Source organism: Globicephala melas, chromosome 7 (assembly GCF_963455315.2).
Source record: "Globicephala melas chromosome 7, mGloMel1.2, whole genome shotgun sequence".
Taxonomy (NCBI): domain Eukaryota; kingdom Metazoa; phylum Chordata; class Mammalia; order Artiodactyla; family Delphinidae; genus Globicephala; species Globicephala melas.
The window spans coordinates 58137180-58160039 of NC_083320.1; the positions used below are offsets into that span (position 1 = coordinate 58137180).

A 22860-nucleotide genomic window follows, 5' to 3' on the forward strand; every position below is an offset into this window, starting at 1 on the left:
CTTTTTTTCTTTTAACATTTCAGTGAACTAATAGGGAAAGCAAGAAACAGCAGTTATAATTACAACTTTTACAGATTTTTTGCAAGAAAATTATTCATAGAACAAAAAAAATTAGTTTTTTTCCTCCTAATTCCTGATGTTTGAAGTATTTCTAGAATATTGTTTTACTTTAAGTAGCTCCAAGTTGAATTTTTTATTCTTTCAATAAAATGATACCTTCCGGGCAGGAGAAGAATAACCTAATGCCAAGTTCACTAGAGCAATTTACTATTTGGGGGCCATCATACTTTGATACCAAGCAAATGATGCCTTTCTTGTTTCTTCAGCCTGGTGCTGCCACTTCTGTGCCGAGAAATGGTGGAACTCTTGGACAAGGGCAACAGTGTAGTGAACCATGCAAGTGTATCGAATTATGCATTTTTGTATGGTGTCTTTCCTGTAGCTCCAGGAGTGGCTATCTTTGCAACACAGTTCAACATGGAAGTAGAGATTGTATGTATATATTACTTTCTAAGTTTGATTGTTTGGTTAGTAGAAAAATGAATTTTTAAAACACAGAAATCTACATTCTTTTATGAGAATTTGATATCTGTAAATTGCCTCATTATAAATAAAGAGACATTGTGTAACATCGTGTAACAAGTGAGTTATTTAATCTGGGGTCTTTATTCAGCCATGACTTTTTTCAGTAGTCTTTTTTAGTTTCAAGTATTTTAATGCTGTAATTTTAGTTAAGCCTAAAGGTTATTTACAGAAGGGTAACTTTCAAAATTTGAGGGGAAAAAATCTGATTTATTCATTGATAATCCAACCACCAGATGCAAAATACCACATAATCAACTGCAATAAATAGCTAAATCAGTTAACATCGATTAGTGTCTAAGCATACTATACATGTTATCTACAGCATTAGAGCAGATGTTTTTGAAATATAACATGAAGGAACTAAATTGTTGACCAAAGCTTAGTTCCATTATTTAATCGGTAGAATGTTTGCATGGTAATTTTTCTCTTTTTGAAATTGCTTTTATTGCCCTATATTTTATGAAATAGTATGGAAGGAAACTGGTCATCCGTTTAAGTAGATCATTGATATGGTTTACTTTCTAGAATCTAGGAGATAAACATCAGATGTGGGATTTCTAGCATTGTTATATGCAAATATAAATTGAGCATAGACTGGAAGAGAAGCCAAGGGAACTTAACTGTGTTTTCTTTTAAGAACTCTAAGAAAAGGGGAATATGATATTAGATAACATACTGGATTCTGTGATGTCTCTTTACTGACTCCTGCTTTTATTTTAGAATGCCTTAATGTGCTGTGGCTAAAGTTTACAAGAATTGTTTAAGTGAGTCTGTGACTCTTCCTCAATTTGACTTCATTTTTTGCAGATAACCTCAGGGATGGTAATAAGCACATTTGTGTCTGCACCAATCATGTACGTCTCTGCCTGGTTACTGACTTTTCCCACCATGGACCCGAAGCCATTGGCATATGCCATCCAGAATGTTAGTTTTGATATAAGTATTATCAGTCTGGTCTCCTTGGTAAGTATGTTTCAGTGTAAAAATGAATGAGAATCACAGAATGAATTTGAGAATAGCTTGGTAACAGAAAGTTAGGGAGTAAAAATATAATTTCTTATGCAATACAGAAAGCTAAAGCCTACCCATAAAATATAGTATCAGCCTTCTGAGTTTTGTCTTTCCAGTTGGGAGTTAGAGTTATATAACAGACAAGCCATGAGATTTAGTCATACTTGGATTTGACTCCTGGCCCTGTGACAAACTAGCTGTTATTTCTCTGTGGAGTTACCTAAGCCTCTCTAAGCTTCAATTTTCTCAACTATAAAATACAGATAATAATTTAACGTATTTCCATGGTTTGTTTTAAGGATTACATGAGACAATATATGTAAAAGGCATTCTGAAAACGGTGAATTGCTATATAAATACTAGCTATTGTAGAATCATGTTGTAGGAAGGGATCTTTGGGATTAAGACCAAACATCCATTTAATGTTAATGAAACTTTTGGATATATCTAGCTCAAATTAAATACTTATACACTTGGCAACTAGAGTATCTTGTAGATTGAGTTGCCTGTTGAATTCAAACAGTATTCTGGCTGAAAATAAAAAGACAACTTTTGCTGTTAAAGGAAAGGAGATAAGGATGAATATGTATACTGGCAACAAATAAATGTGTGATTAATGTAATTTTTAAGAAATTTTGCTTCTGTTACATTTTCTTAAAAATGATGCCCGTTGATAAGAGGGCAGTTTCGTAGGGGGAGAGACAATATAAATTTTGATTGACAATGAGGTGAGAAGAAAGAAGGAAATCAAACCAGCATACGTAGCTGACTACTGGGTATCCTTTTAAATATAAAGAATGCAGGAAAATTAATCTTAAGGTGGATGACGTGTGTTGTTTGAAGTAAGACAGCCTGGAATGTAGATACCTCACGAGCCAATGTGGTGGAATCAAAAAGGGAAAATTCAAGATAGTAACTGTGTCTCCCACTAAAGCGCCTTTCCTGAAGAGTTGTCTGTGAGCCTGTGGCCCACCCCAGCCACCAAAGGTAGGGATAGTTGGAACGTGGCCCTCCCTGTTCAAGGACTAGTTCTTAAAGACGCTGTCATTTTTGGAGTTAATTTACCATAGGATCTCTCCATGCTTTCTATTTTACTTTACTTTTACTATTAGTTTACCTTAATGCCCTTTTGGGAGCTACACAAGTTAAAGTAAATAAAATATTGCAATTCCTTTTTGAACCAGGATAAGAGAATTCTTTAAAGAGGCTAATAAGTAATTAGTAAAGTAATTATAAAATAAAAGTTAGTAATTAATAAGTGATTATAAAGATTAAGAAACCTGAGTAACTTTTGAACCTCTGTGTTTAAGATCTGGTCTTTGGCTATTCTCCTTTTGAGCAAGAAGTATAAACAGCTTCCTCATATGCTTACAACTAATTTACTCATCGCTCAGGTTAGTAAACCTACAGATAATTAAAGCTGTGTTTTTCTCATTGGTTATATTACTATAGAGGAAAAAATCACTTTGTTGGGTTTTTCCAGGTATAAAGTCAAAAGTATTTTTTTACCAAATACAATCAATTACAATTTGGTTACAACTAATTTATGCCGAATTTATTAAATACTGCAGTGTGTCTTAAACTATACAAAGTTGAGGCTAATACAGTTGGCCCTCCATATCCATGGGTTCCATATCCTCAGATTCAACAAAAATGGATCGAAAATATTCAGAAAAAAAATTCTGGAAAGTTCCAAAAAGCAAAACTTGAATTTGCCATATGCCGACAGCTATTTACATAGCATTAACAGTGTATTTGGTATTATAAGTAATCTGGAGATGATTTAAAGTATACAGGAATATATGCATAGGTTATAAGCAAATACTACAGAATTTTATATAAGGAACTTGAGCATCCTTGGATTTTGGTATCTGTTGGGGGGGCGAGGAGGTGTCCTAGAACCAATCCTCCATGGATACAGAAAGACAACTGTAATGACATTTAGTGATAATTTTGCATTTTTTAATAGAAATAATTGAATGATTACAACTTAAACTCTCTCATAATCTTACTTTTCTAGTTAAATCTTTGCATGTCTCAAATCATAAAGGAAAGAAGTTTACATTTTCTATGTAAACCTTTTCTAAATATAAGGTTAGTATTTAGAATGTTGTCATTATCTACTTCAATTAAATAGAAGGCTTGTTAAAGGCTCGGTATAAAAAGTTTTTTAATCATAAAACTCGAAGTTTTAGTATAACTAGAATAAAATAGTTAATTACTCAGTAATAATTTTAAGTGAATAATTATAGTTGCTGTGAATAAAACTCATGAGTATGAGTCATATGAGTATGACTGACTGTTTTTTAATAATTTTTTCTTCAGTCTGTTGTCTGTGCTGGAATGATGATATGGCATTTTGTTAAAGAAAAAAATTTTGTTGGACAAATTCTGGTGTTTGTTTTATTGTACAGCTCCCTCTACAGCACCTACCTGTGGACAGGTAAGTTGGATCATGAAGAGATATTTAGGTCCCCCTCTCCTCCATCACTTGAGGCCTCAGTTTCTAGTTATCTAGTTGAAGTCTAGTAGTACAGGATTAGGGCATTCACTTGGGCAGTTACACCCACTAACACAGACAGTCTGCAAAGCTGAGTTCTCTTCCCCAATCACTCTGTTTCTGCCTGGGCTCAGGTGGTTTCCAGTCACATGTCCTTTTTCTTCCGGGTCTTGGGTTCTAGGCCACAGTCAGCACAGCTCCCCTTTGGAGCCATCAAGGGGGAAAGGCACTAGAAGCAGGTAGGGAAAGGAAAGAATGGGCAGAGAGGGATGGGGCATGTGAGGTGTGTCGCAGAGCTCACTATTAGAATCCAACTGAACTGAATGAAAAATTCTGGCTCTGCCTTAAGCAAATGACTTAACTTTTGCGGTCTCAGTTTCTTATCTGTAAGCCTGGATTATCATACCTTACAGAGTTATTTTGAGAATCAAGTGAAATATGGATGTTTATGCCTGGTACATGGTAGGCACTCAACAAATGTAACTATATTATTAAATAGAGGGAAGAGCAGTAATATGAGAACGAGAAAAACAAGTGAACAAAAGGGTATGGAAAGAGAAGAATACCCAGGAAGAAAAGCTATTTTTCATTTCAACTGGCCCCATAAAGGATATTCAAAATGTTTTAGCACATTGCTCTTTTGAAGTATAACATTTATTTGGGTGTGTACATTCTGGTATGTTTGTGAAACATTCAGTCTGGCTGATTTGTATTCATACCACAAATGCAAACCTATAAAACGGCACATAAAAGGAAACTGTAGAATGGTAGCACTGGTTATAGACCCTGTTAGGAGGCAGATGTGGGGAAGTGGCTGGGGGTGGGGTAGGGGGGCAGACAGGCCTTTGATTTCATGCCTTCAGGATCAAAGCAGGACCCATCTCAGTCAACAGCCTTTTGAAGTGAAGCAACAATGTGGCGAGGAATTACAAAATGAATTCAGTGCAAACAGGAGAAAGTTTGTGCTTTTTAAAGGCAAGTACACCTTGCAAGGCATAAGAGTTTTCACGAGCTGTCAAGTGAAAAGAGCCTGAATACTTTATTTCCAAATACAGATGAACCAACTTGATCTCTAATACTTAGGTTTATTAAGGTTAAATTTATAATGAGAATAAGAGAGCAGTATATAGATCAATCTGTCAAAAAGCCCCAAGTTTCTCTGATATCCTCTTCAAGCAGGCATACCAAAATCTCTCCGAAGAAGCTGTTCTGAATTCCTTGACCTCGATGAAGAATAACCTTGAGATTATTGTGATATAACAGAACTTTAGACCTAAAAGGTCATTTTAAATCATCCTGTTCAGCCATTTTCAGTTTTACTCATTTGTAAACCATACTCATGAATTTTGCCATATCTGCGTACCACCTGTCCTTTCTTTCCACCTTAAAATTAACTCACTTTTTTAACTTTAATAAATTTAGCCTTATCTCAGTAAAATCCCAGGTTTCATGTGTTAGTTAAAAATTTTTCAAGCACATGTTAAAATAAACACATAATTAGTCAAAAAATGTTCCCCCCATGCCACCTACAGTCACCGCACTTTCGGAAACACGGGTCTAGTTTAAATCTTTCATTTTGCCAATGGAGGAAAATAAGGCCCAAAGAGTTTAACTGATTCAGGCAAGAACTCTCACAGCTTCCTCAGTGAGACATCCAGGCCTAGACTAAGCCTGTTCTTCATATGTCAATATTTTCACAAGGCAGGAATGAAATGATAAACGTTGGAATTTTAAAGAGTGCCCTCACTACTATAACACAGTTGGCACTCTTTTGTGATTGGTTACTTGCTTCCCTGGCACTTTAAAAACCTGAAACAGAGTGTGCAAATGCATTGGGAGGAGCACTGGTATTACAGTGTCTCTTGAACTTGAGTACTGTGTGGGTCCTCTATAAAGAAAAACAATTCTCAAGGATCTCAGTGTTGATTTGTATTATTTCTAGCACAGTGTTACTTAATCTGTATAATCTTAAATCTAGGTATGAATTCCTTATATACAGCTAGTATACAATTTTAAAACCAAAGCAAATTCACAGATTAGATTTAAACAAAACTACAAGCTCAGTAACTCTAATTAGCAAAATTAATTGACATGACAAAGGATCTTATTTTGCTCTGAATCACAGCTTGAAATGTAAAATGCAACTCATTTTTCTCTGGGTAGGGTTTTTTTTGGTTTGGCCTGGCTCTACTTTGATGTGTGGGTTTATGACCTGGTTATCTTGCTGCTTTTCTCTTCTTCAAACTACCACAGAATGTTCATCTGGACTATGTGTTGTGATATTATTTGGCCTTCACTTGGCTCACACTTCAGATAAAACCAGATGTAAGCCCTGAAATAACGAGACTGTACTTTGGTTGTAAGATGGTCATCCAGATGATTATCATTGCAAATAAACCAAAAAGACTTAACATTTCTCACAGAAATTTCCAGATCCCTATGGGTCCACAGATCTGAGTTTTAGAAACACTGACAGAGTTGAAGGACTTAACCTTCTGGCAGAAGGCTGGGTTTCTAGTCTTGCTGTGCCCTCTGCTGGCTGTGTAGCTTGGGCAAACCCTTGTTTACATATCCATAAAATGAAGGCATTAAAAAAAAAAAAATGAAGGCATTAATTTAGAACAGTGGTCCCTTCCAACCCTAAAGTTCTAAGCTTCTATAGCTATGTAGAATTTATTAAATAAGATGTTACTTCTATAAATAATTGGGTATAAGATATAAGGAAAGCTCTTGAAATATTTGTTTTAAAACATTTGTTTAAATGTTTAAAACATTTGTTTTTGTATTAACTTTATATTATATTCGTATTAAGGTCCATCATTTAGACTTGGTGAATTTTCCCAAAACAAAACCTGTATAAGAATTGCCTGTACTTTCTTAGCACCAGCAAAGTGGGGGTGTTTTTATTTTTAGAATCGTTCTGTATCCAGTTAAAAAAATTTTTTTCCAAATATACTTCGATTCCAAACACATCAGTCAAAAGAACAAAATGATTTGGGCTTTTTGAAAAAAATCTTCATGTATTAAACAAGAAGATTTCAGTAAAGAAGCAATGTAGGAGGGAAAACATGAATGATTCTGAATTAAGAAAACTTGCTTCAAAATATTGGGAAAAGCATTTATTTAAAAGGAGCGAATTCTAGGGCAAGAACTACAGACTACTATTGAAATAAGTTTGGTTAAAGTTCCATGAAGTCTGATCAACATCAAGAGTAATCACCTATCTTTCAATCTCTATTTTTTATTCTTAGGCCTTCTAGCGATTTCTTTGCTTCTTTTGAAAAAGAGAGAAAGGGTACAAATTCCTGTTGGAATCCTCATAATATCTGGCTGGGGGTAAGTTGGTAGTTTTCTGTTTGCTTACATGTTCCCACATACACAGTTACTATTCATCCTCTCTTTTTTTCTCTCGCTCTTTTTTTCTCTCCCTCTAAACTCTTGTTATTATAGGATTCCTGCTCTCCTTGTTGGTATTCTTTTGATAGCTGGAAAACATAATGGAGACAGCATTGACTCAGCCTTCTTTTATGGAAAAGAGCAGGTGAGAAGAGTTTATTGACAGTTCTGTTCTTGAGAATGTCTCTCTTTAGCTTCTTAATGTGTTTTGCTATACTTAAATTTAAATTAATTTTGAAAGTCTATTCCAGTTTATTGCCTATCACACTGGTGATCCTATGTCACTTTGTTAACTCACACCTCAAAATGCAGTAAAGATTTTACATGTCTATAAAAAGGAAAATGAAATTGAAAAAAAGATTTCACATGTTTAAGTCTGTTTGTAGCTGAGGATTTCCAAATATTTGAAACTTAACTGGGTCTTCTTAAGCATACTTATGAATTATGTTCCCTTTATTGGAGGAAAGGGTGATTAATTTAAAGCCATTTAATAAGTTAGCAGTAATAATAAAAGCCAAGTTCTTGACTTTCAATTGTATCATACATATAAATTTCAGAACAAAAAGTATTTGGGGAAAAAGTGTGCTTGAAAAGCTATTGAGTAGGAGGCTTCTGAGACCTGCTGAATCAGAAATTCCCAAGGATTTGTGTGGTTTTTGTTTTTTTTTTTAATTGAAGTATAGTTTGGTCTACAATATTACCTTAGTTTCAAGTGTATAACATAGTGATTCAATATTTTTATAGATTATACTCCATTTAAAGTTATTGCAAAATAATGGCTCTATTTCCCTGTGCTGTACAATACACTCTTGTTGCTTATCTATTTATACGCAGTAGTTTGTATCTCTTCATTCCACATCCCTACTTTGCCCCTCCCAAAGATGTGTTTTTTAAGAACTTCCTAAAATGATTTTGATTTCTTACCCTTTTTTTCTGTTTTGTAATTTTGAATTTTATTGGATTGTTGTGAGAATAAATAAGATTATCCATATAAATGACTTAGACTAGTGCTGGCATATAGTTAGTACACAATAAGTATTAGCTATAGTCACTTATTTTTAGTATTATCACCATAACAAAGTTTCTAGTTGAAATACACTTGAACTGTGTACTAAAGCAAGCAAAATCTTTGAAGTAAAGAAAAAGTCTCTAAGTAATCATTTAGATTACTTGTAGAGGAAACCAAGGACATGATGCATAGTGAAAGAAGCATCTAGAAATCTCATTTGATTACAAGCAAACCCTAATTTCTCTTCAAGTAACTTACATTCCTTCCATACTCTTCCTCTTTTTTAAGAACTACTATTGTAGAGCATTTATAGCTATGGAGATAACGCATTTTCAACCAAAAAAGTGCCCTTAACCTCGTATATTAAGATTTCAAGCTGGAATTGTGAAAAGTGGCCTAACGTCTCTTTGCAACGTTGACAGATGATCATCACGGCAGTCACCCTGTTCTGCAGCATTGTGATAGCCAGCGTATCACTCATGTGTATGTACCGCACCTCCCAAGCAGGACGCTATGAAGTTTTCGACCAGTCTCAAGACCACAAAGCAGCAGAGCCTGGAAGCACTGCTTTCGAGGACAGTCCAGTGCCGATAAATGAACATGAACCTTTTACAAGTTCTATCCCAGAAACAAGTATGATCCTTAATTATAAAGAAACTCTTACATGCCTGTATAGCCTGTATCCTAAATGTTTTGTTTAAGGAAACTTCCTTGAACTATCTTGAAAATCACAGGTATTTATGAAATGAGGAATTTGAATCATAGTCAATAATAGAAAGAGCTTGCAAGTTCATTTATTAGATTCTTGTTTATAAATCTTTTGTGAGGATAATCTTTTTTTAAATCCTAAGACTTCCTTGGTCCTGAGAGTTCAGAGAAGAGTAACAACTGAAGGAAGGCCCTTTCTAGGAAACTAAGCACCTGTGTCTGTTAATTTAACAACATTGTATCGGGTAAGCACCATCAATAAAATGAACTAAAGAGGATTGATTGAAGCAGGATTGATAATGGTGAAAGTTGGGAGTTGGCAAACTGCAGTGGGCCATCTGTTTCTGCATGTTTCAAGAGCTAAGAATAGCTTGTACATTTTTAAAGAGTTGAAGAAAAATTTTAAAAGACAAATATTTTATGACACTTGAAAGTTATATGAAATTTAAATTTCAGTGTCCATCACATGTTATTGGAACATAGCCACGCTTATTTATTTATATATTGCCTATGGATGCTTTCACGCTATATTGGTAGAGTTGAGTCGTTCAACAGAGATTCAATGGACTGCAAAGCCTAAAATATTTATTATCTGGCCCTTTATAGAAAATATTCGGCAATCCTTGGTATAAGTGAAAATATGACCCTAACCAGTGACTTTGTTAATGTGTTAACGGTTATCGGGTTTGCTTCAATTCGTGCCGGGAACTCAGCAATAGAGTATGCATTTTAGATTCATTGGTGCATGTGGAGATTTCATAGACATAGACCACTGTGCTAGGAAGTGTAAATGATGGTACCTATTTTGTTTAGAGAGTGTGTGGAGTAGAGAGATGACTAATCTTAAAACTATTAGTTGTAAATAGCAATAAGTAAAGAAAGAGCAAAAATAAATCTCTTTTTAAAAAGAGATTTTAAAAAGCATTTTAACTAACTTAAAAGGAAGAAGATCCCACAAATCTTACTGTCTTACATTGCCTTCCTTCCTCTCTTCTGTCCTTCCTCCCAAACTGGAAGTAGATGGCATGGGGGTTAGAAACACGGATCTGGAGCCAGTCTGCCTGGGTTCAAATCTGACTCTACAATTTACTATTATTTGGTCTTAGGCAAGTTCTCTGTGCCTTGGTTTCCATATTTAATGCTGCTAATACCAACTACATAGGACTGCAGGTTCCCACTACATAGGACTGTAGTTTGCCAACTAGTGATTTACATTAACCTTGCTTCAATCAGGCCTCCTTTAGTTCATTTTATTGGTGGTGCTCACTAATTTCTTTGTCAGATCCTTTGTGATTATATCATCATAATTTCATTCTTTTGAGTCCTCTTGACTATTTTCCCTTTTAAAACAGAATTTCAAGGATTATGTGTATGCTTTCACTAAGATTTTAAAAGCCAATTTTCTGAAGTCTCGAGTACTTTTCTGATCATGCCCAGCATCCTTTCCTTCCTCGCTTTCTTTGTGTACTCTCACATTTATCCTATAAATCCATCTACTTTACGTTTTCAGACAGGGCGTAAAGACCACCACTCTCTACATCTTCTTCTCCTGCGAGGGTTTTAGAACTGGCCACCAAAGGCCTGTGAACATGTGTGGGGAGTCCTAAACTAAGTGTCTTAAGCCCGGAGACTTCTGCTACGTCTCTACTGTCCTTTAAAAATAGCAAATAAACAGGACCATAGATGTTCTTTAAATCCTGTCATCGTCATCTCTAGCAGGAAAACTGGCTTGCACATTTTGTGTAAGTAAATGGAGAGCCAGAAGACAGCTATGGCTTATCTCAGTAGAAAACCTTCTGCAGTGTTTATACTTCCCTCTCCTCTTATCTCACTGCTTTATAATTGCTTTATAAATTTTCAGTATAACCCACTAGAGTGTAAGTGCTGTGACTGACTTGCCCATCATTATAGCCTCAGCACCTAGCATGGTATCAGGCTTCCTATACATGTTTAGTAATATTTGTTAAATGAATGGATAGATGCATGGGTCGATAAGATGTGCCATGATTTTCTGAAGCTACCCTGAAAACTCCTGTGGCAAAGCACTTGTTTATTTGCCTATTCACCCACGTTCCTAGGAAAAAGGTTTTTAAACCTGTCTGGTTATTTTCCTTCCCTAAAGCCTGCTCTCTTCTGCTTTGCTAGTAGTATTAACACATAACACATTAGCTGTCCAGCCTGGCCTCCCCAAATCTCAGTAATCCAAATAGTTCACTCCCTTCTGCCCCTCGCAACACATTTGTCAGAGACACGTGATTTGCTTACACTCTTAAGTGTGGAATTATAATCGAAAGGAAAATTAACCTATTTTAATATGAGAGCAAAGGTTCAGTTAATAAAAGAGAAGGCCATATCATCTCTCTTATATATGGAATCTTAAACAAAAAAAAAAACAAGCTCATAGATTCTGAAAACAAGATTCGTGGTTGCCAGAGGCAGGGAGTAGGGTAGGAAAAATGGGTGAAGGGGGTCAAAGGGTAAAATAAAAAAGTAATAAATAAGTATGGTGTATTACTGAGCAACATGCAAACATACATACATAAATGAGAAGGCTAATGGGACACTTACACATCCTTCTTACATTTGAAGGGAAAAACTGCCATGTGTGTGTGTTCCCTATACATATGTCTTTGGAATGGGCTGGCTTTATGTCTGTTTTCTTAACAATTTTATCTTAGTGAATTTAAGCCTTCAAATTTATGAAGGTAAGAGGGCAGGGCCAGCTGATTTGTGTATTTTCTTTTCGATTATTCTGTGGCATCGTTATCTTAAATTTAGAGAGACATTTGTAATAGCTTATTACAGATTATAGTCTTTATACTTAGAAATCTTTTTTTGTTTTGTTTTTAAGAACACTACTGAAAAATTAAAGCACATTATCAATGAAGGTTTCAGCCTATGAATTGTTCCTTTTTAGTACATTAAGTTTTAATACAGTTTATCACTGAAGTTATTCTATTATAATCCATGTCAAGGAGCACCGTGTCCATATATATGAGATGTTTTAAAGGACACTGCATGCAGTTCTCTGACTATATAGAGGTAAAATTACAGCTCTATAGCAGATGTCTCAGTATGACTTGTGTAAACCAGTTTACCTGTAAACCAGCAAGAGGCTTTCAGCAGTATATATCTAAAAATAAAAAAAGAATACAACTGCTTTTACTGCATCTTCTAAACTAGTAGGAAACATGTTCTTGAAAGAAGTGAGTTTTGAGCTAAACTTAGAGGAGGAGAGGGTTTGGATGAAATCTATGTCAAATTAGGCCAGGAGACTCAAACATGAAGTTTGTGGAGGACTAGTAGAGAATTGTCCTGAAAGAAGGGAAGGGCCTTTGTTGAATAATGGGAGTGGTTGGATAGGGGGAGAGGGGCCGAGTCCTAGAGAGCTTTCAAATTCAGGCTAAGGAGTTTGAATTAGCTGCAGTTAGCAATAGAGCATTAGTGCATGTTTTCAAGGAGAGATGAAATCAAAGCTGTATTTTAGGAAAGTGGTCAAATTCTTATTTCCCAAAGCACAGTGGAAACTAATAAAACAGCATGGATAAAAACATTTTCCTTAAAAAAAAATTAATTAATTATGGGAATTCCCTGAGGGTCCAAAAAAGATATCAGCTGGAGAACAAACAAACAAAAACATTTTCCTTGTCTCACACAAAGGAATATGTAAAAGACTGATCCTTTGTCTGCCACTCTTTAAATGTTAGCTTCTGTATAAGGACATTTGAATTTGAATACTTTTTTTTTTTTTTTTTTGCGGTAAGCGGGCCTCCCACTGCTGTGGCCTCTCCCTTTGCGGAGCACAGGCTCCAGACGCGCAGGCTCAGCGGCCATGGCTCACGGGCTCAGCCGCTCCGCGGCATGTGGGATCTTCCCGGACCGGGCACGAACCTGTGTCCCCTGCATCGGCAGGCGGACTCAAGCACTGCGCCACCAGGAAAGCCCCTGAATACTTTTTGATAGATACCCATACAATGTGGCTGTATGGAAAATGTGTGTGTGTATGAATGAGTTAGGGGTTTTTTTTTGTTTTGGGGGGTTTGGTTTGTTTTACTTGGCATCTCTTCATGCTGTCCATTCCTGTTGTGCTTGGACTCTTCCCTCACATGGTATTTTGTCTATATAGGTTGCTGCTCCTGCTCCATGGGAAATGGTGAATTATGCTGCCCATCCACAGAACCAGTAGCAAACATAAGCACCAGTGGCTCTGTGACTCCCTCGTTTGAGGAAAGTAAGTGCCTCTGGCAGGGAGCTCAGCTCCGTGCTCTGTGACGACCTAGAAGGGTGGGATGGGGTGGGTAGGAGGGAGGTCCAAGAGGGAGGGGACGTATATATACATATAGCTGATTCACTTCATTGTACAGCAGAGACTAACACATCATTGTAAAGCAATTATACTCCAGTAAAAAAATAATATAAATATATATTTAAAAAAAGAAAGAAAGAAAAGTAAGTGCATCTGGGCTATGAGGATGGGCCTAAGGAACAAAAGATTCCTTATTCTTATGCCTTAAAAGAACTCTATATAGAATTTCTATAGAAGCTACTGTTTGAGAATATTCTCAAAGAAAGTACAAATAGTATAATAATTGTGCATACATAGGGTACTGATTTTTAATTTGCGTGGAAATCTTCCAATAAATTTAACCCAAGTGATAATTCCAAGAAGTTTGCCCTAAGGACCATTATTTTTGGGGGGCTCTTGTTTTAGAAGCTGAGACTTTTCCCCTACTCCATTCCCCCAGGGCCAGGACTAATTAGGTAGTGCTTAATTACATTTGGAATCCATGTGCTTTAAAATATGCCCTTTCTTATAAAATAAGAAAAATCTTTACAGGTAATAACCTTTTGGCATATAGACTAAGAGACTAAACCACATTTATGGTCCGAATTCCAAATTATTTAAGACAACCGAATACATTTATGTGAAATTGCAGTGTACCTTCAGTTGATCATCCTTATTTTTAATCAAAGTAGAAAGGGAAACCCTAAAAAGTCCTCTTTATGATGGAGCATACGTCAACTGTTTTGCTGTCATTATGTTTTTATATAAGAAATGTTGTGAGGATTATAAGAAATGATGTGTGCAAATCACTTAGCACAGTGAGTGGTATACAAACTAAATGCTTATTAAACATAGTCGCAGCAGCAGTAGTTGTTATTATTCAGGCGGGATTTGTACTTGACTGCTTTCTGCTGGCTAGGAATGAATCTTAAATAGTAGAATCCCTATTTCCATAGAAAGAAGTAAAAATACATCAGATGTTGAGCCTTCACTGACTTTCAATAGGAAACCCCTCCTGGCACTCAGATACATGTGTTTCAAGTTTTGTGTGCCTCTTTTCTAAAGCTAATATCTCTTTACATCAGAATTCCCAAGGGTTTGCCTTGCTTTTTCTTCCCTATACAGTATACCTAATAGTAAAGTCCATTAGCAAACTCAACATGTGATTTGATTCAACAACTTTTTTTACCCCCCCAAAATCCCCTTACAATTTGCTTATCTATCATTTCTCCATTAATAATGCTGATTCCTGAAAAATTTTTTTAATTATAGGGGCTTCTTAGATTTTCTGATCATATTTTACAAAAAATGAGAGCCATCATATAAGGACTTCATCTGCCCACATAATTTAGTACCATTCCTAAGCCTGAAATAAAGAAAGTCTAAAGGAAATCAAACCATGGACAAATGAGAATTTTTAGAGTTTAACAATGTGATTAATTCCTTGTCGCCAAAACAGTGACACACCACAAAGGCAAAATAAATATCGCAATGTGTAAAAAAGGCAAATAAAAGATAGTAAAATTTATTTTTATCCATTTTTATAATACTTCTACATAATGTTTTAAGACCAGGTTTATTATATATACTGCTAGAATTTTTCTACACCAGTATGTACCCAAATAATTGTTATAAAATAGGATCATACTACAGAAACTGTTTGGCAGCCTGGTTTCTTTTTACTTTTAACCTACTTTTATTGTGAACATTCACCTATGCCATTAGCTATTGTGCCAGACCATGTTTAATGGTTGTGTATGTTCTTTTCTAAGAAGAGCCTTTAGGAAGTATAAATTTTTGTTCGCTTAAAGGTAAGAGCTGTAAAGTTGTGTTTTTTAATCTCTGACTTTTTGTAATAAGACTGTATGTTAGACTAGCATCTATTTTGTAAAAATGTTTTCCCCTGCATTTGATGCCTTAGATATAGTGGAGCTGAGGTGGGAGAATAAAGGTTTCTTGCGAAAGGCCCCTCACTTCTCTTTTAGGCCAGAGAAGAGTCATGTTGTGATTTGGACTTAGTTCCATATGCGAACAGAACAAAGTATATAATATTTTTTATTTGGTTCCTTAAAGATCTTTTCTAAGGCAAATTTTAAACTCTTTAATGAAAGGCAAGTGGTAGTAGTAAATTTGTTTTGCTCTTAGCCAAAATAGGGTATTCGTGACCTATTTACACCAAGGTGTAGATTTTTACATTTTTACAAAATGACCCCAAGGTGTAGATTTATCACAGGTGAAACTTGAGTTATTAATTTAGCCTTAAAAAAGTGTGTGTGTGTGTGTGTGTGTGTGTGTGTGTTACATTGTTAAATAATGTAGAAGAGAACTATTGCGTACTACTTGTATTTTTGGGGGATAAAAACATTCTACAAGTAGAACTCTCCTAAAACAACATGAAGGAGACTTCCTTGGATTTCAACTAAAATAAAATACTGATTCTGAGCTGAATGTGCATATGTGGTGGTTTGTTTAGGAAGTCATTATGAATTTAAAATGCATTCAGATAAAAAGCTCTGATTACAAATTATTGTACTTACTGTTTTATAGATGAACATTGTGTGAGTCGCTGTAACTCCCAGAGCTGCATATTAGCCCAGGAAGAGGAGCAGTATCTACAGAGTGGAGACCAGCAACTGACTCGACATGTGTTTTTGTGTTTACTTCTCATCATTGGCCTGTTTGCTGTAAATGTTTCTTCTGATTTTGTTTTGGGGCCATTTCTTTAAATGTTTGGCAAAGGTTTTTTTCAGGCATCTGGAGAAACTTAGTTGCTCCTTCACAGGGGGGTGGCAGTTCAACCATCTGAATCCTAATCTTGAGCTAAATGTTTTGGGGTGGGGGAAGAATGAATAATTCACATTACTCTGTTGCCTAAGTGCTTCAATGGCTTATTTTGCTTAGAATACTTACTCATCCTATGCCTCGAACCTAGAATTTGGGGTAAAACCAGGCATCTCCATGATGTGTACAGGACCACTTACTCCTAACATATTCCTTGACTGACTTCTGTGGATAAATGACTACATGGTCTCTCAGAAGATAGTCTTCAGATAAATAAACTTTTAGAAATAATTTTATATTATGAAAATAACATAACCACTTCATACAATGGATACTTACAAAATAGAGAAAAGAGGAAAAATATCCATCATACTACTGCCTTCTCTTTTTCAATACATTTTTCATGGTTCTAATAATACATTCAGATTTATGTCTTGCTTTGTGACTTATGTCAAGCATTTTCATATTGCTGCAAAGTGTTCATAACCGTTACTTTAAATGGCTCCTCAATAAACCATAGAGAAGCATTATAATTCACTCAACCACTTCCTTATGGATCTATGGATCGTTCCTAGTTTTTCAGAATGCTCTAATAAACATCTCCGTGAAATATATTTCCTTATGATAGATTCTCAAAGTTGGGAAACCTGGATCAAAGAATATAAATATTTTTGTGCCTTTGGATGCATTCTACTAAGTTGTTTTCCAAAGAAGTAGTATAGGTTTGTAAAGTACTCTCACCAACATTGAATATTATAAATTTTTTATTTGATAATTTTATAAGTGAAATATAGCACTTCATTTTTTAAATGCATTTCTTTGATTACTAAAGGGTTTTTTAAAATTAGTTCTATGTCCTCTTTAGTGAATTACCAGTTATTGTATACTTCTTTGTGATAGTTCAAGTATAACTTGCCTAGCGATGGGAGATGGACCATATAACCCATGAAGAAACCCCCTTACCCTTTCCAAACTGGGATGCTCATTACATAGAATCCTATCAGCCAGCACCATTTTAACTGCTGTTTAAGAACAAAAATCAAGAAGTAAGAAATGCAGCCAAGAACTGCTGCTCGGTGATGTGATTGTTTTCACTGTGTAAAACTAATTTTAAAATCAGACCTGTCTTCGGCTAGTCGAAGTCCTGATGTATTATGTAAGCTTCTGTATTATGGCTCATGTCTTCTTGCTTCAAATCTGATCAGAATAGATGCTGCTTGAATGACATCTGTCAAGAAGAGAGGTTGAAACCTCTTGTTTGAAAGACAAAGCCTCTATATTCTCTTGGTGTTTTTCCCTTTAGTTCTTTTCTTCCTAATTGTTAAGTACATAAGTTATTGTACTATGCTCTGGATAGAGAGAAATGATTAGCTTGCTTCATTTTAAAGTACTATTTTCTCCTTCCTTTACAGAATCTTTCCAGTTGTTTATGGTGGCTATTCAACCAAGAGCCTGGGAGACTATATGTTGAGTTACAGTTTTTCTGTGCTGTGTTTAACTTTGGCCAGGTATTTATTTACTGAGAACTTTGAGGGGTTTTTGTTGTCCTGGATGGTTTGATGGTGGGGGTGGGGGGATGGTACGGATGTTGTTGTTTTCTTTTAAATCAAAAGGGTTTAGTTTGTTTGCCAGCTGCTGGTATGCGTGACAGCTGACAGCTGCTGCCTATCTCCTAGTAGAGATGAATTATTATATTGGTTAAAGTCATCAGAATGCACACTGAGTGTTTCAATCAGAAATACCAAATAGTTTTTTGCTTTGGTTTTGAGATAAAGAATGATAATTTAGCAGGGACAAGATGTTCCAAGTTCTTTTTAAACTTTGCTGTGGCCTTAAGAAGTTACTTTGGCAAAATGACTTAACTTCTCTGAGCCTTTAGTTTAGCAACTTATTTTAATGCACATCATTTCATTTACATTTTGATGTTTCTTGAACTACAGGTACTTAAATCCTTTAAAAAAAATCATGTGGTATATAAATAAAATTTGACCAGGGATAGTAGATACCATTCCTTGAGAGTTTACTATATGCCAAACATTTTTAAGCACTTTACATTAATTATTTCATTTAAACATCACAAGAATATCTGCAAAGTAGACTTGTCACCCCCAGTTTAAAAATTAGAAATTAAAATTCCATGAAGAACTAATATGATAGGTGCTGTTGTCTTTGTTTATGTCACTATTAAAATGGATATTTAAGGGTAAATAATATTTTAGATATTGGGAAAATATTTTGATGTAAAAATTTAATTGTCTTCAGTCCCTTACTTTTTTTTTTTAAAGATTTTTTTTTTTGGATGTGCACCATTTTTTTTAAAGTCTTTATTGAATTTGTTACAATATTGCTTCTGTTCCATGTCTTGGTCCCTTGGCCACAAGGCATGTGGGATCCTAGCTCCCCGACCAGGGATCAAGCCTGCACTCCCTACATTGGAAGGCGAAGTCTTAACCACATCCCTTACTTTTTAATTAAAGAATATTAGTCCCAAGATTAATTATCAGGTTGAAAAAACTACAGTACTTGAAATCATTGCGCTTGCCTATTAAACCTGAAATAATTGGCCATATGAGTTAGTTAACATTTATAAGTAGACGCTCTTGCAAGTTTTTCCCTAACGTTAATTTCTTGAAATATTTCCAGTTTGCTTTGCCTTTATTATGGGAGCAAAAATGGCTATATTTAGACAGACAAGTGACCTATCAGTTTATTATAGACAGACACGAGCATCCCAGGGCTACTTGATGCCCACCTCACTCTGTGATACTGTCCAAGATTTGATTTTGTACCCAAGATCTATAAAATACTAGGTTGAAAATCTTAGTCTTACTCAGCATTTTGCATTCAGAAAGCCCACTCCAAGCTGAGCCATCCCAGGACTGGGACTGACAAAGCTCCGCAAACAGAAGCTAATGCCAGGAATGTTGCATTTGAAATATTGTCCCCACAGCTTATGGCTGAAGTGCTTCAAAGGAGGGAGACAGATACAAAACCTGCTCCCATTCCATTTTTCTCTTGGGGAGTTGTGGTAGTAAGATCATTCCCTTTAGGTGGTTTATAATTTGAGGTGAAGACAGGTAGGTCCTTCATGTCATTGCATTTTCCATCCCACCCACACCAACCTGCTCTAAAATCCTTACCCCACTGTGCCTGACAGATGGCAGTTCCCAGCCTCCCATCTCCCCAAGGCAGTCCTGATTGTCCTGATACGTGGCTAATATCTGGTGCTAGTTTGCCTCATCACTCCCAAATTCTTCAAACCATTTCCCTAAACACTAGCCAATTTCATTTCACATAAATTTTTTTCAGTTACTTCATTATAATCAGAACCTATAGCACTTGTTAATTCTATAATTTCTGAAGTTTTAACAGAAAAATAATAAAGAAGTACTTAAGCATAATGGGACATATTTTATTTTCTTTTTAGAAAGGGAAAAAAAGTCATATAGCCCTTAAATGTTTTCATTTTTCTCCAGTAAGCTAGCTTGCCAATGTGGTTGTTCAGCACTCACTTTTTTCACCCATCATAATTAGTAGGAAAGATGATTGGGAAGAGGTAGCCAAGGACCATACAATCATCCCTCAGTATCTGAGGGGGACTGGTTCCAGGACACCCCTCAGGTACTAAAATCCATGGATGCTCAAGTCCTTCATATAAAATGGCACAGTATTTGCATATGACCTATGCATGTCCTCCTGTATATTTTAAATCATCTCTAGGTTAGTTACATCACCTTAATTGCTATGTAAACACTTGCCAGTATGCGGCAAATTCAAGTTTTGCTTTTTGGAACTTTCTGGAATTTTTTTCCCAAATATTTTCAATCCACGGTAGGTTAAATCCATGGATATGGAGTCTGTGGATACAGAGATTGACTGTACCTGCCATCAGGCACTGAACTTTAGAGGTACTGCCTGTGTGTTCTATTTAAAATGTTGCTCTAATCACTAGAGGTTTACTTCCCCAAGCACTAAATATTTTGGCTTCCATCATTTCTCTGTCTTAAAATTTATTTTAGAACTCATAAAATATAACTTTTTTTTCTTCCATAGGGATTTATTTCCTTTGGCATCTTTGGATTGGACAAACATTTAATCATCCTACCCTTCAAAAGAAGGTACTTTTAGTTTTGAAATAAAGCTGTAACTGTAAAGGTGATGACAAAGCCATTCTATTAAGATACTTATATTTTTAAACCTTTAGAAACTACTAGGAAACCACAGAAAGGTTATCTGCTGATTCACATATTTGTTGTAAATAATTGCAGAGAAAATGACAGAAGAGCTGTCATTAATCCAACATTTTAATTTGTATTTTAACAAGAATTGATGGACACTGACTTCTATCTATGCCATTAACTACATAAAGTAAAATGAAACTTGAAAATGTATTTAGAAATGGAAATAGTAGGTGATGTGCCCCCAAAGGTCTATATTTGATTGTCTGTCTTGTTTGACAACAGGATTTCTCTTTCTGTCAAACCGACAATTTATAGAAAACTCAAGTTTTCTTCTTTCAATATTTCAATTTTTTAAAATTAACTTGGTGAAGAGTTTCTTTGAATTCAGATCAGGAATTTTCTTTATGAAAAATAATGAAATGAGAACACTTCACCTTGGGGGTGGGAGGAAGTGGTGGAGGTAGAGGGGTGAATCCGTACTTCCTCATTTGTTTTCAAAGTCAAAATTAGTAGAAACTAGAAGTGCTAGTGGAATTTATCCTATTGCCTATATAAAAAGTGCCCAGTAAACGGTCCCTGGGCATTTAGCAACTAAAATATAGTTGCTAGGGTCACAGTCCTTTCATAAAAGAAGAAAAGCACAATAGGAAAGTCACTGCACTTAGTTATTAGCTTCATAATGTTGATTGGTTAAAAGAGTCAACAGATCTATTGTCTGGGCTGGCAAAACAGAATTGTTTTGTACTCCAGGTCCCGCTATTTGTCTCTCTGGTACCAAAACTGGAAAATGATTAAATAATATACTTGATCTCTATATGTTATCTTTTGCGTTTTAAAATAGTAGAATGTAGAAAGAGAAACTTCATTTTTTGGTAGTTACTGAAATGTGTCCAGCATGTCTGGAGGGTTTATAAAATGTTCAAGTCCCCCACCCCAGCCACCAAATGCAGGTTAAATATGCTTCTGCTTCAGAGACTAAGGATGTCTGGGTGTTGTAGATGACAGCTGTGGTGAGTGACAGTTTTGGAACAGCCATGTTGATGGGGTGATAAGCAAGAAGGGGCTCTCTCTCAGGGCTTTTCTTTCCTTAAAAACTGCATCCTTAAATTTTGGTTTTTAGACTTGAATTCCTATGGAACAATAAAGAAACAGCAGAAAATAGGGATTCTTCTGTTCCTGAGGAAATAAAAATGACCTGTCAACAGTTTATCCATTATCACCGTGACCTCTGTATCCAAAACATTGTGAAGGAAAGAAGGTAAGTACAGGTTCTAGATAATTATATTTTAGATGATTAATTTTGGCTTGTAATCAGCTAAGTAATGTGCTTGTGACTAACTTTATTATTGTTATTTTCAATAACACATATACACATAAAAGTTAAAATAGCTATGGGTCAGTTTATAGTTTAAGAAACAGCATATATAGGAGCCATAACACTTTGATCTTTACATTTTTAAATGCCATATAACTTCTGATTTCCATGTAAAACATGAAAACTTTAGAATGAACCAAAATGTAGCAGAATATGAACATTCACTTCATGTTGGCCATTAGTGCCTCTCAAAAACCTTTGAGATACATTGTATTTAGAAGTGATTTTATATTCCCCATCTCCTAGGAGTATGCTAGTCATATGCTATTTCATATTACTAATGATATTGTTAAGAAAATGAAATGAAATTTCTATCTCTTAATTAATTCTGCTGCTTATTTTTCACCTCAAGTCCTAATCTTCAGTCTGTGACAGCATATTTATTCTTCTAATCCTGTATGGAGTATACAGCAGGAAAAGAATAAACAAATGTTTTAGTGCCAATATTTTTGGTTGTCAAAAAAAGAGAAAAAAACAAAACATGATATTAAGAATACTTTTATGTCTATAACTGAAAAATTGAAAATTTATGAAAATTACCATTCAGAATATGTACAAATATTATGCCACTATATTTCATTATAACTGAGGTATCCTGGTATAGCTCATGGAAAGGGGACTCACTGGCTGGGGACTAATACTAGAACTCAATTACTGGATCTGCCACTTATTAGCTCTGTGACATTGGGCAAGTTTAAGTCTCTAAACCTTAGTTTTCCTCTTCTTTAAAATACCTGGCTCTTGGGGTTGTTTGCATTAGATAACAAAATCTATATGATGCGCCTAGCCCAGTTTCTGGAAATGGTAAGCTATGAAAAAATATTAGTTTCCCACCCTTAAAGGCCCAAACACAATTATTTCAAAGTACCATCTATGGATAGTTTCAACTATTTAAAATTGCTTTTTAAAATTTAAAAAAAGGAACTCTGTGTTACCTCCACCAGGCCCACTGTGATTGCCGACTGGCATAGCCCTTTGCCATTTGCAGGGCTGTCAGGCTGCCTCCATCCCAGATGGCAAATGGGCACA

The 22860-nt window shown here is 35.4% G+C and overlaps 1 protein-coding gene across 2 annotated transcripts in view; it reads left to right on the plus strand.

Moving 5' to 3' along the window:
• GPR155 (G protein-coupled receptor 155) overlaps positions 1 to 22860 on the plus strand; it is a 42827-nt gene that overhangs the window by 15120 nt on the left and 4847 nt on the right. For both annotated transcript variants that reach the window (XM_030851662.2, XM_030851652.2), the window contains exons 4-15: positions 327 to 492; positions 1393 to 1548; positions 2907 to 2990; positions 3922 to 4039; positions 7348 to 7432; positions 7547 to 7637; positions 8924 to 9134; positions 13336 to 13440; positions 16042 to 16178; positions 17688 to 17783; positions 20329 to 20393; positions 21577 to 21714. In XM_030851662.2, the coding sequence (XP_030707522.1) occupies positions 327 to 492; positions 1393 to 1548; positions 2907 to 2990; positions 3922 to 4039; positions 7348 to 7432; positions 7547 to 7637; positions 8924 to 9134; positions 13336 to 13440; positions 16042 to 16178; positions 17688 to 17783; positions 20329 to 20393; positions 21577 to 21714 (1452 nt within the window). The remainder of the gene's footprint in view (positions 1 to 326; positions 493 to 1392; positions 1549 to 2906; positions 2991 to 3921; positions 4040 to 7347; positions 7433 to 7546; positions 7638 to 8923; positions 9135 to 13335; positions 13441 to 16041; positions 16179 to 17687; positions 17784 to 20328; positions 20394 to 21576; positions 21715 to 22860) is intronic.